The 16,674-nt window shown below is 40.7% G+C and overlaps 1 protein-coding gene across 2 annotated transcripts in view; it reads right to left on the bottom strand.

Annotated features, from left to right (window-relative positions):
• Window positions 1-16,173, bottom strand: part of tpo (thyroid peroxidase) — a 36,752-nt gene extending 20,579 nt beyond the window's left edge. The window contains exon 1 of one of the 2 annotated variants that reach the window (XM_061795105.1): window positions 16,021-16,173. In XM_061795105.1, coding sequence (XP_061651089.1) covers window positions 16,021-16,108 — 88 coding nt within the window. In that variant the 5' untranslated portion in view covers window positions 16,109-16,173. The remainder of the gene's footprint in view (window positions 1-16,020) is intronic. The other variant, XM_061795103.1, reaches the window with a different exon arrangement.
• Window positions 16,174-16,674: the final 501 nt, after the last annotated feature.

The following is a 16,674-nucleotide window of genomic DNA, read 5'->3' as shown; positions in this document are numbered from 1 at the left end:
AGCCCAAATTATGTAAAAATAAACAAATAAATAATTGAAATTGTTTAAATTGCAGGCCCTGAATCTATAACCTATGAAAGTTTAACTTTTTGAATGTAATTATGGAACTAACTAAACTTTTCCATGAAATTAATTTTTTTTGGAAATGGTCTGTATATGTGTTTCGGCCTGCCATCCATCCATCCATTTTCTGAGCCGCTTCTCCTCACTAGGGTCGCGGGCGTGCTGGAGCCTATCCCAGCTGTCATCGGGCAGGAGGCGGGGTACACCCTGAACTGGTTGCCAGCCAATCGCAGGGCACATAGGAACAAACAACCATTCACACTCACAGTCATGCCTACGGGCAATTTAGAGTCTCCAATTCATGCATGTTTTTGGGATGTGGGAGGAAACCGGAGTACCCGGAGAAAACCCACGCAGGCACGGGGAGAACATGCAAACTCCACACAGGCGGGGCCGGGGATTGAACCCGGGTCCTCAGAACTGTGAGGCTGACGCTCTAACCAGTCGTCACCGTGCCGCCGTTTCGGCCTGCCATATAGCACATTTTAGGACAACATATTTTTCCCAAAACTCACGATCCACGATGTTTTTTTTTTATGTCACTGATAGCGCATAATAATTGAAGTACATCCTTTTAAAGAACAATTCACTTTTAATTCTGAAGCATATTGAACATTGGAATCATAATGTAGAAAAATAATTAAAATCCATCCATACATCCATTTTCCATCCCGCTTATCCTCACTAGGGTCGCGGGTGTGCTGGAGCCTATCCCAGCTATCTTTGGGCGAGAGGTGGGGTTTTGGTCGCCGCACGGGGAGAACATGCAAACACCACAGAGGCGGGGCCAGGATTTCAACCCGCGTCCTCAGAACTGTGAGACAGATGTGCTAACCAGTTTTTCCAACGTGCCGCACAATAAATAAAATATCTTAAATAAAAAATATAAATAAATCAAAATAAGGCTCTGTTCACAAAAACTGCACTTAAACAAATATTAAACATTTGGCACAAAGGTATAGAGTCATTAACCCCAAAAATGTCTTAAAGCATGCCAAATTTGAATAAATAAAAAAAACACACAAAAAAAAAACAATATATGTACTTGAAAGAATTTGGGCTTTGTCACTGTTTTTAAATTCGATGTCATATATTTTAATATCACTGTATCACTGGCACGGTGGGTGACTAGTTAGCGCATCTGCCTCACAGTTCTGGGGACCAGGGTTTTGAAGAAGAGATTTTATATCTCAATCAGCTTTTACGTGGTTAAATGAATGATAAATAACATGTAAAATAAGGCCCCCCTCGAGCTGCTGGACTGTGATGTGAGACCATTACCTGTCAATCAAATGACGCTGAAAAAGAGTTTGCTGAAGTCAACTACTACCTGAATATTGATAACGTGTGCCGCTCTGCTTATGGTTTGTAAGCAGTTTACTTTCCCATGTGTGTCTATGTGTGTGTGTGTTTGTGTGGTGAGCGTGTGTGTGTGTGTGGGGGGGGGGGGGGGGGGAGTGCATGTGTGTGTGCGATGTGGGGAACACACACAATTCCAAGCACTGATGTTTTTAAAGATTTCGCCGCAGTCAAGTGAGCTGTTTAGCTCTTTAGCTTGGTAGCTCATTAGCTCGCAGGCTAGCGAATGTAATAAATAGTTAACTTTTCCTTTAGTGTCCCAGTTGTGTTTATCTACGTAGCAAATGCCATGCTGCCAGCGACTTGCTGTGTTGTCAGTGGCGTGGCGGGTATTACCACTAGTGGTGGGCTGATCGATCCAAAATATTGATAGTATCGATACCAAGTCAGTATTGAATAGCATCGATACTACCGTGAAAATATTGATACTTTAGTTTCTGTTTCACCCTTGTATCCACTCTTTGGTTTCATCAAATAGGCGATGCCAGACTCGTCGTTTCTGTCTCAGCTCGGAGCCACATAGCCACAGAGGCATATTGAACTGTCACATGGCACATCATCAATGAAAAGTGGTAAATGCTGGCATACGTGCTAGAAACGTGCTCTCCTCCTGGACAACACACTGCAGACAATATTTGTGCACAATTAACCAAAATCACAGAAGAATGGGGTATAACGGACAAGATTCTGGCTGTAGTAACAGTTAATGGCACCAACATAGTTGCTGCAGTGTGTAAAGCATGTTGGGCATACTACCCATGTTTTGCACCTACACTGAATTTGGTGGTGAAAGACTCTTTTAAAGCTCACCCTGAGTTGCTTGCGCTTCAGCAGAAAAGCAGTGCTCTTGTTGCTTTCTTTCATCCAAGCACCAAAGCTACAGACAAGCTCAAAGAGATCCAGAAGCAGCAGAAGTTCCCAGAACAAAAATTAATCCAAGGAGTTGAGACCAGGTGGAACTCTGTATTATACAGAGTGGGACAGATTGCTCGAGCAAAAGGAGGCAGTTACCACAGTCCTCTGTCTCCTTGGAAAGAACTCGCTTTGCTTAAATGAGGAAGAATGTTCTGATCTTAGTCTCTCCAATGCACTGAGACCATTTGAGGAAGACACCAGAGCTATATCATCTGGAAAACATGTTTCTGTGTCCAAGGTGATTCTCCTGGTGTCACTGCTCTCAAAACCACTAGAGCTTCCGAGCATCAAGGAAACAAGCTAGCTGCTGAGCTGTCAGCACAATGTCAGCGTCAGTTGAGGTCTACTGAAATATTTCGTGGTCTTGCTCTCAGGACCTACTTGGACAACAGATTTCAAAACCTAGAATTCCGTGATTCTGCAAACCTGGAGCCTGTCAAAGCTCGACTTCTCACTGAAATGCAGTTACTGAGTCAGATCTCATCCTCTTCACCTTCATTATCTACATCCAGCTCTGCCCCAGCTCCTGATACAAGCTTGTCAGCAGAGGCTGCTGCTTCCCCATCTGCAACAAAACGTGGGTTATGGGAAGAATTTGACTCTCAAGTCCTTGCATCTCACAAGCATAGAACAACTTGCACTGATACCCTAATTGAAATGTGCAGGTACTCAGAAGCAAGGCCAATTTTTCGGGATCAGGATCCACTACTTTGCTGGAAAAACAACCAATCAACATTCCCTCTCTGAGCAAATGTGCCCAAAAAATACCTGACAGCGGTTGCACCATCAGGGCCAGCCAAGAAGATGTTTTCAAAAGCAGTTAATAAGTCACAGAAGTGCAATGAAAGCAAAAAATATAAACACAATTCTGTTCTTAAAAACCTGTAAACAAAACATTTGTTCTGCACAGGGTTGCTTATTTTTCTACAAAAAGCCACCTGTTGTTGTTGTTGTTGTTGTTTTTTTAATAAAAGGAGTGCACAGAACGGATATGTTTTTTTAAATTATTATTATTTTTGTATAGGAGTATTTGAACAGTATTTTCAGTGATCACTTTGTGCACTTGGTTTATTTAAGATGGGAAACATTTGTTTCGTATGTTACTGTTCAATTGCTTCTGGAAAAACGTTATTATGATAATAAAGTATGTTCTATTGACCCATAAATTTTGTCAGAATTCTTTTCTGGGTTTTAAATATTTAATAATAAAAAATGAAACATTCCAAAAATACTAAAAGGTCATGAACAATTGATATTTAGCAATATGATGATGCATCTATTTTAGTTTTTGAAAAGTAGCGGTATCGCCGATACTGGCTTTGTATTTGTTATCGAATTGATACCAAACTATGCAGTATCGCACATCACTAATTACCACAACAATGGAAATGTATCGAGTTCAGAAAAAACTCACGTCTATTGTATTTATGGAACGATAACTCGTCATACTCTGCCTCCGATTGGTTAGCACCAACAGTCACAGGACACGTACTTTTAGTGTATTTCACTTTTGATTCGCTGTGTGGAAGCTCTTCATCAACACATGCGTCTAGATGCGGGACGCACATCACATGAGATCCCTCATGCAACAAGACAATGACCCAAAACACACTGCCAACACAACAAAGGACTTCATAAGGGGGGAAAAGTTGTCATTGACTCTAATTTCACTCAGGTTATCTCGGCCTTTTATAACTATAACTGTAGACAAAGAGGAGTTTCAATACTAGTCCATAAAAGACTACTTTTTACAATAAATAGTACAGTAGCAGACCTAGAAGATCGATATATAATTATACAGGCTACCATATTCAACAAGCTTTACACAATCGTCAATGTATACGCTCCAAATAAAGACGAGACAGCCTTTTTTCAGATGCTCTTTTCACACTTGTTAAACTTGTCAGTCTATTCTACAATTATCATGGGAGGTGATTTTAACCTCACGATAAATCCCCTAATAGAGTTACGGTTAGATTTTTGTTAGAATTATTATAGCAGTTTATATACATCTTCGAACAACCCAGACCAAAAAGAAACTGAAACTTTTATTAAGGACCTAAACATTCCTAAATTAAATACACAAATTAACAACAGCCTTGATGTTCCTTTAACCATCACAGAATTACATAACGCATTAAAAAATATGCAATTGGGACGAGCGCCTGGAATCCCTTTTGACTTCATTAAACATTTCTGACCAATACTAGCGCCTCTATTTTTCAGAACAGTCAATGAGATAAACGATAAAGGTAGAATTAGAAGCCATATGAACACAGCATCAATTAAGTTATTACTAAAGCCAGGTAAAGACCCCATTCTCCCGCCAAACTATCGGCCCTTATCACTGATTAATGTAGATATCAAAATTATCTCGAAAGGCCTCGCAGCGAGACTTGAAAAGGTACTTCCATCTATAATCCACTATGACCAGACAGGCTTCATTAAAGGTAGAAGTTCCACAAATAATGTCAGACGTCTGTTAAATTTAATAAGCATGTCACAGCGTAAAAAAAATAAACGCAATCATCATGTCACTTGATGCCGAAAAAGCTTTCGATAAAGTTAACTGGGCTTTCTTGTTTGCAGTACGTCGCAAATTTGGCTTTGGAGATTCATTTATGCATTGAATAGCAACATTATACAATTCGCCAAAAGCAAGAGTCACCACAAATAGGATTATCACAGAGTTTTACATTACAAAAAGGAACCAGACAAGGACGTCCACTCTCACCAATGCTATTTGCAATATTCATCGAACCTCTTGCTGCCGCTATATGTCAGAATGCTAATATTAAAGGCATCTGTTCACTAGTGACAAAACACAAAATCAATCTATATGCTGATGATATTCTTCTTTATTTACAGGAACCCAATATTCTCTTCAGGCAGTCTTCAATCTCATTAAAACATTTTCACAAATATCAGGCTACTCTATTAACTGGACAAAATCAACAATACTCCCAATAACAGCAAACTCATGGACCCGTGCAGATCAAATCCCAGATTACCCTATTCCTATAGGAAACATCAAGTATTTCGGAATAAATATTTTGCCAAAACTCACAGAGCTAACTAATCTAAATTACACACCACTTCTGGAAACAATCTCATCTGATTTAAGACGCTGGAATAACTTGCCCATATCATTACTGGGAACAATAGCTACAATAAAAATGAAAACCTGACCTCAATTAAATTTATTTTCAATGATTCCATTTAAACCCACATTAAAATGGTTTAAAACCTTAGATTCTGCTGTAATAAATATTTATTAAAAAAATAAGAAAATAGAATTAGTCTATCCACTCTTCAGAAAAGTAAACAGGAGGGAGGCCTAAATGCTCCCAACTTTAAACACTATTATTTAGCTAACCAATTACAATACCACATCAAATGGTTGCACCACAATAAGGAGTGTGATTCTTGGCTAGAATTGGAACAAACAGACTGCAACAACATCAAACTCCAAAAATTCCCCTTTATTTGCACAAGTCTTAAACGTCATAAATGTTTCAAGAATCCAATATTTTGCCACCTCAATGGCTTGGTGGCAAATTTTAGAATCGACAGGATCTCAATTAGCTCCCAGTATGCTCTCCCCAATCTGGCATAATCCAGATTTTGAAATTAATAATATACCCCTTCGTTTTAGTACATGGGAGCAACATGGAATTAACCACCTACAACAACTATTTAACAATAATGTTTTTAGGACACATGATGAACTGTTCCAAGAATTCCAAATAACAGCCGGAAACTTTCTTCAATACAATAAATTAAAAGCAGCAATAAAAAAAAGAATACCAACACTCCAGAGCACCCTCGAACTGCTGGAGTTTGTCTAGCAAATAGTGAAGCTTCTCCCGCAAAGTAAAAGAAATCTCTCAAAAGTTTATAAATTAATTTCCTGTACTAAATCAATGCACTTACCAATCACCAAATGGGAAGAAGAACTCTCCATGTCTGCTGACCGTAGCTACTGGGTACAGATTTGTAACAATACATTTAGAATGACGAAAAACACAAATCTACAGTTTATACAATATAAAGTGCTCCATAGAACACACTTTACTCAGTACACTATGCATAAAATGGGCTTCTCTTCATCTCATATATGTGTACAATGCACCAAAAATACCTCAGACACCTATTTTCATGCTATATGGGAATGTACACCAATTCAATGCTTTTGGTCTTCGGTTATACAAAAACTCTTGTATATTTCAAACTGCAGGATCCCACTTTGCCCAAGATTGTGCATACTTGGCGACTCAAGCATAATTGACCTGCCTAATAAATATTCACAATCATTACTTGTCGCGTTAGCTACCGCTAAGAAAACAATTCTATTAAACTGGAGAAACAAACAAGCTATTAACACCAATCAGTGGCTAAATGACATCATAGAATATATTGCGTATCTGCAGGACAAAAAAATCAATTCCATCTATACATAGATAGCTGGCCACCTTTACTCATGCTAAATCTAGACTCTTGATTCCTTTGCCTGGTTTGCCATTTGACAATAACAACAATAACTTTTAGAATTTACATAATTAATGCCACCACAGTTGTACAGCCAGCTCCACGAACCTTGTCCTGCATGCTTCTTCTCCTGTCCTTGTCCTGTCCTGCCCTCACAGCGTGTAGCACTACAGCCCCATGGAACACTCATATCTAATGTTTTATAGTTGTATATAATGTAATGACTTACTTCTCACATCCTGTTTACAATTAGTGCTTTATCTTTTGTGTTTGTTTCTCTCTCCCTTCTAGAAACATTGTTCTGTTCGAGTGATCAAGTCTGATTCTCAATAAACCTCAATTATAATACCACAGCGGAAGCTTAAAAACTCCACTGTGACACAGTAAAACTGTTCCGGCATAAAAGGGATACAGATCTTCCATTCTGCTTGACCTAAAAGCCGAACAGGAAGTAGAAGGTCTTAGACTGGCTAAGTCACTCACCGGACCTTAACCCAATCCATTTTACCTCCTGAAGAGGAGACTGAAGGGAGAAACCCCCACACAACAAACAAGAACTGAAAGAGGCTGCAGTAAAGGCCTGGAAAAGCATTTCAATTGAAGAATGCAACAGTCCGGTGAAGTCAATGGGTCGCAGGCTTGATGCTGTTATTGTAAGTAAGGGTTATGCCACCAAATATTAAATCTTATTCACTTTAAGTTAATTTAATCATGTCTGTTCCAGTACTTTTGCAAACTTGAAAAGTGGGTGGCTTCAAGCAAAAGGTGCTCTGTACTGAGTTGTTTCACACATCTAGATTTAAGTACCATGAAATGAAAGCTGTAATTTGGAATTTTTGTCTCATATTCATCTTTTGATGTGAACAACAAAAAAACAAAAAATTGACCTTGCCGTTCCAATACCTTTGGAGGGGACTGTATATATATATATGTGTGTGTATATATATATATATATATACACACACATCCCAGTGGAGATGGAATATTATTCAAAAAGTTAAATTAAAGAGGTGATGTGTTTCATTTAACACCTACTCTTTTCGTGGTGAAAGGGTTCGATCAGCACTGGGGCGCCCCAAGGTTGTGTCATCTCCGCTGCTCTTCTCTCTCTACACGAACGACTGCACCTCAGCAAACCCGACTGTCAAACTCCTGAAGTTTGCAGATGACACCACTGTCATCGGCCTCATCAAGGACGGTGACGAGTCTGCATATCGACAGGAAGTGGAGCGGCTGGATCTGTGGTGCGGCCGACACAACCTGGAGCTGAACACGCTCAAGACTGAGAGATGATCGTGGACTTCAGGAGGCATCCTTCGCCACAGCTGCCCCTCACGTTCTCCAGCCGCCTTGTGTCAACCGTCGAGACCTTCAAGTTCCTGGGAATTACAATCTCTCAGGACCTGAAGTGGGCGACTAACATCAACTCCGTCCTCAAAAAGGCCCAGCAGAGGATGTACTTCCTGCGGCTTCTGAGAAAGCACGGCCTGCCACCGGAGCTGCTGAGACAGTTCTACACAGCGGTCATCGAATCAGTCCTGTGTTCTTCCATCACAGTCTAGTTTGGTGCTGCTACAAAAAAGGACAAACTCCGACTGCAACGGACAATCAAAACTGCTGAAAGGATTGTCGGTACCCCCCTACCCACCATTGAGGACTTGCACGCTGCCAGAACTAAGACAAGGGCGTGCAAAATCCTCTCGGACCCTCCGCACCCCGGTCACCAGCTCTTCCAGCTCCTTCCCTCAGGTAGGCGCTACCGATCAATGCAAACTAGAACTAGTAGACATTCCAACAGCTTCTTCCCTCTTGCGATCAACTTCTTAAACACCTAACCTATAATTCCATTACAACGAGCTGGCAATTTTTTTGACTTGAGTTCGTTGTCACATTTCTGTGGGGCCAATTATGTATTACTCGTGCACTAGCTGTAGTTGTCTCGCCATGCTGCACTATTTGCATATACTGGCCACTCATGCCAGAGTAGCATCTGCTCCATTTGCACACTGATTGAAGAGTATCTGTAACATTTGCACAGCCAACATTGTCCCAGATTATCACACTACTCGTCACTTTAAACCGCATACACTCCTTGAAGTCTCAGCGCCCCTTGCACAATGGTCATTGCACCGGTCTATTGCAATATTAGTCATTCGAACTGCTCTAAGTGCTAGAGGACTCTGCATCTTTTTGCACAATTGTTTTTTGTCAAGTTGATATATTGTGTGTCCAGGAGACCAGGTGGAAAGGCAGTAAGGCTAGAAGTTTAGGGGGAGGGTTTAAATTATTTTACCATGGTGTAGATGGGAAGAGAAATGGAGTCGGGGTTATTTTAAAAGAAGAGTTGGCTAAGAATGTCTTGGAGGTGAAAAGACTATCAGATCGAGTGATGAGGCTGAAATTTGAAATTGAGGGTGTTATGTGTAATGTGATTAGTGGCTATGCCCCACAGGTAGGATGTGACCTAGAGGTGAAAGAGAAATTCTGGAAGGAGCTAGATGATGTAGTTCTGAGCATCCCAGACAGAGAGAGAGTCGTAATTGGTGCAGATTGTAATGGACATGTTGGTGAAGGTAATAAGGGTGATGAAGAAGTGATGGGTAAGTACGGTATCCAGGAAAGGAACTTGGAGGGACAGATGGTGGTAGACTTTGCAACAAGGATGCAAATGGCTGTAGTGAACACTTTTTTCCAGAAGAGGCACGAACATAGGGTGACCTACAAGAGCGGAGGTAGAAGCACACAGGTGGATTACATCTTGTGCAGACGATGTAATCTGAAGGAGGTTACCAACTGTAAGGTAGTGGTAGGGGAGAGTGTGGCTAGACAGCATAGGATGGTGGTGTGTAAGATGACTCTGGTGGTGGGGAGGAAAATTAGGAAGACAAAGGCAGAGAAGAGAACCATGTGGTGGAAGCTGAGACAGGACGAGTGTTGTGCAGCTTTTCGGGAAGAGGTGATACAGGCTCTCGGTGGACGGGAAGAGCTTCCAGAAGACTGGACCACTGCAGCCAAGGTGATCAGAGAAGCAGGCAGGAGAGTACTTGGTGTATCTTCTGGCAGGAAAGGAGAGAAGGAGACTTGGTGGTGGAACCTCACAGTACAGGAAATCATACAAGGAAAACGGTTAGCTAAGAAGAAGTGGGACACTGAGAGGACCGAGGAGAGGCGAAAGGAATACATTGAGATGCGACACAGGGCAAAGGTAGAGGTGGCAAAGGCAAAACAAGAGGCATATGATGACATGTATGGCAGGTTGGACACTAAAGAAGGAGAAAAGGATCTATACAGGCTGGCCAGACAGAGGGATAGAGATGGGAAGGATGTGCAGCAGGTTAGGGTGATTAAGGATAGAGATGGAAATATGTTGACTGGTGCCAGCAGTGTGCTAGGTAGATGGAAAGAATACTTCGAGGAGTTGATGAATGAGGAAAATGATAGAGAAGGGAGAGTAGAAGAGGCAAGTGTGGTGGACCAGGAAGTGGCAATGATTAGTAAGGGGGAAGTTAGAAAGGCATTAAAGAGAATGAAAAATGGAAAGGCAGTTGGTCCTGATGACATTCCTGTGGAGGTATGGAAGCATCTAGGAGAGGTGGCTGTGGAGTTTTTGACCAGCTTGTTCAATAGAATTCTAGTGCGTGAGAAGATGCCTGAGGAATGGAGGAAAAGTGTACTGGTGCCCATTTTTAAGAACAAAGGTGATGTGCAGAGCTGTGGCAACTATAGAGGAATAAAGTTGATGAGCCACACAATGAAGTTATGGGAAAGAGTAGTGGAGGCTAGACTCAGGACAGAAGTGAGTATTTGCGAGCAACAGTATGGTTTCATGCCTAGAAAGAGTACCACAGATGCATTATTTGCCTTGAGGATGTTGATGGAAAAGTACAGAGAAGGTCAGAAGGAGCTACATTGTGTCTTTGTAGATCTAGAGAAAGCCTATGACAGAGTACCCAGAGAGGAACTGTGGTACTGCATGCGGAAGTCTGGAGTGGCAGAGAAGTATGTTAGAATAATACAGGACATGTACGAGGGCAGCAGAACAGCGGTGAGGTGTGCTGTCGGTGTGACAGAAGAATTTAAGGTGGACGTGGGACTGCAGCAGGGATCAGCCCTGAGCCCCTTCCTTTTTGCAGTGGTGATGGATAGGCTGACAGATGAGGTTAGACTGGAATCCCCGTGGACCATGATGTTTGCAGATGACATTGTGATCTGCAGTGAAAGCAGGGAGCAGCTGGAGGAACAGTTAGAAAGATGGAGGCATGCACTGGAAAGAAGAGGAATGAAGATTAGCCGAAGTAAAACAGAATATATGTGCATGAATGAGAGGGGTGGTGGGGGAAGAATGAGGCTACAGGGAGAAGAGATGGCAAGGGTAGAGGACTTTAAATACTTGGGGTCAACCGTCCAGAGCAATGGTGAGTGTGGTCAGGAAGTGAAGAAACGGGTCCAAGCAGGTTGGAACGGGTGGAGGAAGGTGTCAGGTGTGTTATGTGACAGAAGAGTCTCTGCTAGGATGAAGGGCAAAGTTTATAAAACAGTGGTGAGGCCAGCCATGATGTACGGATTAGAGACAGTGGCACTGAAGAGAAAACAGGAAGCAGAGCTGGAGGTGGCGGAAATGAAGATGTTGAGGTTCGCTCTCGGAGTGACCAGGTTGGATAAAATTTAGAAATGAGCTCATCAGAGGGACAGCCAAGGTTCGATGTTTTGGAGTCTCTGTCTCCAAAGTGTTCTGTAAATTGACTCTCTGTTGTATTGGAGCGGCTCCAACTACCGGAGACAAATTCCTTGTGTGTTTTGGACATACTTGGCAAATAAAGATGATTCTGATTCTGATTCTGATCAATCGACACCCAAACTTTTCGCACAAACGACTTAGTACAGTTGGACACCCCACCCCTCTCTGTGTGCCAAGACAAACTTCTCTACCCCTTCCTCTCTCTGTTCCTTGAAACATGACAGATCAAATGCTGTTGGATTGGATTTTCTGCTTTAATCGCCTCTCTTGTTGCCATTGGTTATTGTTGCTTATTGGTAATTGTTGAGCTCTTGCTGAGGAAGTGAAATTATATATATTTTTATGGGGGTGCAAGCCCTGTTTTTCATGGAAAACACTTATTGGCGTTATATCGCCACTTCGTCAAGAATTCTGTGGGTTTAAAATGGGCATCCAATTATTAACCAATTTTTGCTATTCGCAGTGGTCCAAAGCCCCCACTGTACTACACACCCAATAAATATTGATTTTGTGGATGTGCTAATAATGCAAGTTAGCAAAATTAGCAGTCTAACCATCCTTTCAGACCCATGTCGTTACCAACCTTGTCAGAATGTTTTCTCATGTGGTATCATTAAGATGTTGAACAGTAAAAAACAGATTTATACCTTTTTCAAGAGCAGTGTTGGCACAGTTACCTTGAAAAAGTAACTTACTGTAATTTCCCATGTATAATGCTCATTTTTCCCCCCCAAAAATTGTCAAAAGTCAATAGTGCGCATTCTACATGGGTATAGGGGCAAATGGAAAAAAAATTCACATTTTATAAATGTATGCCGCCATCTAGTGGTTATGAAAAAGCTGTATACTTTAATTCCAAAATGCCACCTCCATCTATCCATCCATCCATCCATTTTCTGAGCCGCTTCTCCTCACTAGGGTCGCGGGCGTGCTGGAGCCTATCCCAGCTGTCATCGGGCAGGAGACTGGGTACACCCTGAACTGGTTGCCAGCCAATCGCAGGGCACATAGGAACAAACAACCATTCGCACTCACAGTCATGCCTACGGGCAATTTAGAGTCTCCAATTCATGCATGTTTTTGGGATGTGGGAGGAAACCGGAGTACCCGGAGAAAACCCACGCAGGCACGGGGAGAACATGGAAACTCCACACAGGCGGGGCCGGGGATTGAACCCGGGTCCTCAGAACTGTGAGGCTGACGCTCTAACCAGTCGGCCACCGTGCCGCCCACCTCCATCTAATGGTTATAAAAAAGGTGTAGCCTACATTTTGATTCCAATATGACAGGGGTACGTATGACTGCATATATGTACAGTTGTGCTCATAAATTTACATACCTTGGCAGAATTTGTGAAACGTTTTTTTAAATATGACTGATGACTGAACAACAACCATCATTAATTTCTTTATGGTTATGTTTTGTTGACTGATAATGCTTTTCTGAAATGCTTTACTGTTGAATTAGAATCCCATTAAAATAAAACTAAATGTGTTTCGCCTGGTCCTTCGTGTTTTCATTCAAGAATTGTACCCATCTTACAAATTGTGCCGGGGTAATCAAACATATGAGCACAACTGTGTTTTCTACTTTACTAAATAAAAGTAGGGCTGTGAATTTTAAAATAAGAGCAAATAAATTAAAAAAAAAAGGATTACGTGTTCAAATAAAGTGCTTAACTACAGAATAATTCTTTGAAAAAAACTAACAAAATACAGATAATACTTCATGTTTTACTCATATGGGTAGAAGCAAAATCCATCCATCCATCCATCCATTTTCTGAGCCGCTTCTCCTCACAAGGGTCGCGGGAGTGCTGGAGCCAATCCCAGCTATCATCGGGCAGGGGGCGGGGTACACCCTGAACCGGTTGCCAGCCAATCGCAGGGCACATATAAACAAACAACCATTCGCACTCACATTCACACCTACGGGCAATTTAGAGTCTTCAATTAAGGCATGTTTTTGGAATGTGGGAGGAAACCGGAGTGCCCGGAGAAAACCCACGCAGGCACGGGGAGAACAGGCAAACTCCACACAGGCGGGCCGGGGATTGAACCCCAGACCTCAGAACTGTGAGGCAGACGCTCTAACCGTGCTGCCTGAAGCAAAATCATGCATTGTGAAAATGTATTATACATAGGTAGAAGGGTTTTCCAGAATTTTGAAGTCAACTTTGGGGGTGCGTATTATACATGGGTGCGCATTATACACGAGAAATTACGGTAGTTACTTCACTGATTACATGATTTTGAAAGTAACTAAGTTAGAAAAAAAGTTACTTTTTAGTTACTTTCAGCAGCTGTCAAGTGGCAGGAATATCCCTTATCCACAGAACAAAAAAAGCCTTAGGTTAACCGTGCACCATTACTTGGACGTCACACAAGTTACAGAATGATGTCGTCAACATGAATCAATAACTTAAATATTAGTGTAGTTTAACCCACATTAAATTAGCAACTTAGTGCAGACTTGACATGACAACACAATACAGTAAGTACCAAAACGTAAAACCTAGAACACCATTTTCAGTACACTGCCGATTGTGGTCTATGAAAGCAACTACGTGTATGTGTGTGCATGTGGACGTAAATGTGAACGTGAGTGACACACACACACACACACACACACAGACACCATTGCTCCCACCACGGTAATTTTGATGCGAAGAGCAAGAAAATCTTTTCTTACTACGTGACGTCAGCCGTGTAACACATTCAACCAGCTCACAGACGAAGTTGAGAGTTCTCACTTTTCATTGTAAATATTATTCAAGCTAGGTATTGTGAGTCCTTCAGTGAGTCAGTCCTTAACCTCCATGACCGATTCATGAACGTGCACTCGGTATGAATAATTAACCCACAATGCATTGCGCGTTTAACACGCCAGTTAAACTGTATTCCTTATGTGTAAATAAAAAAGTAACAACAATCAAATACACCTTTTTACTGGGGGAAATAAGAATAGTGTGGCGACAGTGAAATCATGCATTTCTTTGCATTTTTATGGTACTACATGTCACTGTGCATTGTGTAATAAACAATCACTTCCCAATCGTTTTCTTCTATTTGTAGAAAAAGCAGAGAGAAGGCAGACTGCTCTTTTTTTGAATCACTAACTACAAATGAGTATTTAGTGAGAGACATTGATGATGCAAAAGTAACTACTGATGGTTTGAAGAAGTAACTGTAGTCTGACTACTTTCCCAGGGAAAGTAAAGCGTTACTTAGCTTGTTACTCAAAATGGCGGATTTTTGGTTACAAAGTAACGTGTTACCAGCATCACTGTTCAAGAGAAATCATGTAAGGGAAGTAGGAATGTTCACTGAGGTTTGCAAGTGCCACAGCTGTGAGTTGTCAGTTCTGTAGATGGGAATTAATTGTGCGAGTTTAATTTTGAGCCTATCCCGTTGCACCCTGCTTGTTTAGGATAAGCAGTCAGTTACAGAGCGAGCACATGATTAACAATACAGAAATAAAATAACTTCACACTTTTTTTTGTTTGTTGGTTATTGTTTGTTAAATAGGTGCATTGAAGGAAGAGGGGCCATGTGTGTTAGTGTCATGTGTTGTGCTTTTTTCTTTTTTTTTTTTTTACTTGTATTTCTTATACTCATTATAATCTCTTAAGGGGATTACGGTGCACTCTTGTGTATAACATTCCCAAATTCATTAAAACGTTTTAATAAGGGTGTATGAGGATGTAGCAAATTACAGAGAACACAATTTGTTTTCTTGATAGTGACCAAATACGTCTGAACCTTACTCAACTCCAATTACTAACATTTGAGAAAAGCTTCTGACAGCTGAAATTTATATAAACGCAATGTACAGCTACACATGTGTAAAAGTGCTTATCAAAAGTAGAATTTATTTGAAAAACCAACTGCAGGCATACTTTTCTTATATTTGGGGATGTAACTGTTCTTTACTAACCAATTACATTTGGACACATGCCAATTAGTAGTATACATTTCATCATACAGCAAAATAGATAATGGAATGAAAACCATTTAATTAAAAGTTATCAGTCAGGAGTGGTAAAACATAATTAAAAAATATGTTTAACCCAAAAAAATCAAAAATTCATATTTATACAAAGCAAAGCCTCCAGGAACCTCTTAACGTCAGAAACAGAGCATTTATCAGGGGTGCGTACATTTTATAATCAACTTGTGTCATATTTCTTAACCACAGTAGAATAACATTTAAAAGCAGCAAACAGCTGAGTGAATACTTATTTATATTATATGATAATAAATAAAAATATATTATTGCCATGTTAAAGTTGGTGTTGCTGAAAGATAGATACAAGAAATAAACCTGAAAATGTGGCATTAAAAAAATTTGCACCCAGTGATTATTTACCATATCTGAGCGCAAGCTGCATTTCCCAAATAACTTTATTCAAAAGAATAAATATTAGTACAGTATATTAATATGAAATAAAGACTTACTGTTGAGGGAGTTGACTTCATCAGTTGACATAGTTATCAAAATAATGCAGAAGACCATGCCAAAATGTAGCATTGCATTGCAAGTCATTCTGTTTGGGCTGAAGTTAAAAGTAAAACCTTTTGCCTTTGTACTATTACGCTTTAACTTAATTTTGGTGTGTATTCCTAATGCCATCCCAATACATGTGGCTGAATCAGTAGCCAACGCTTAAGAAAACCATACTACACCAGAGTGACTCAGAGATGCAATCTTGTCTGCAGATAGGGGGGGATGGAGGGGACTATTTTTTTGCCCTATCATTTCAGCTTTGTCAGTTGCTGGAAGTCTGGAACAACCACAGAGACAAAACATTAATTTCACTAATGAACCGTGATAGTTACATTTTGAACAGATAAAAACAAGAATTGGTATGTAGGTTATGTTTTCTCTTTAATCTGACAAGAATTGGACAGAGATGTGGCAGCAACTATACTGATAAGACTTTTGACATTGTCAAATTGTACAATAACTAATTATTATTTATTATTTCAATATCGATGAACAGTGCGAATAGCAGGAGTGAGAGTGGGCATCATTATCTAGTTCCTCTTTGTAAAGTGAAACTTTGTGATGTGACCCCATTTGTGGTGACAGTTGCTTTGGTTGAGTTGTAT

This window comes from Phyllopteryx taeniolatus, chromosome 13 (assembly GCF_024500385.1).
Source record: "Phyllopteryx taeniolatus isolate TA_2022b chromosome 13, UOR_Ptae_1.2, whole genome shotgun sequence".
NCBI lineage: Eukaryota > Metazoa > Chordata > Actinopteri > Syngnathiformes > Syngnathidae > Phyllopteryx > Phyllopteryx taeniolatus.
This window is presented reverse-complemented; position numbering and strand designations above follow the sequence as displayed.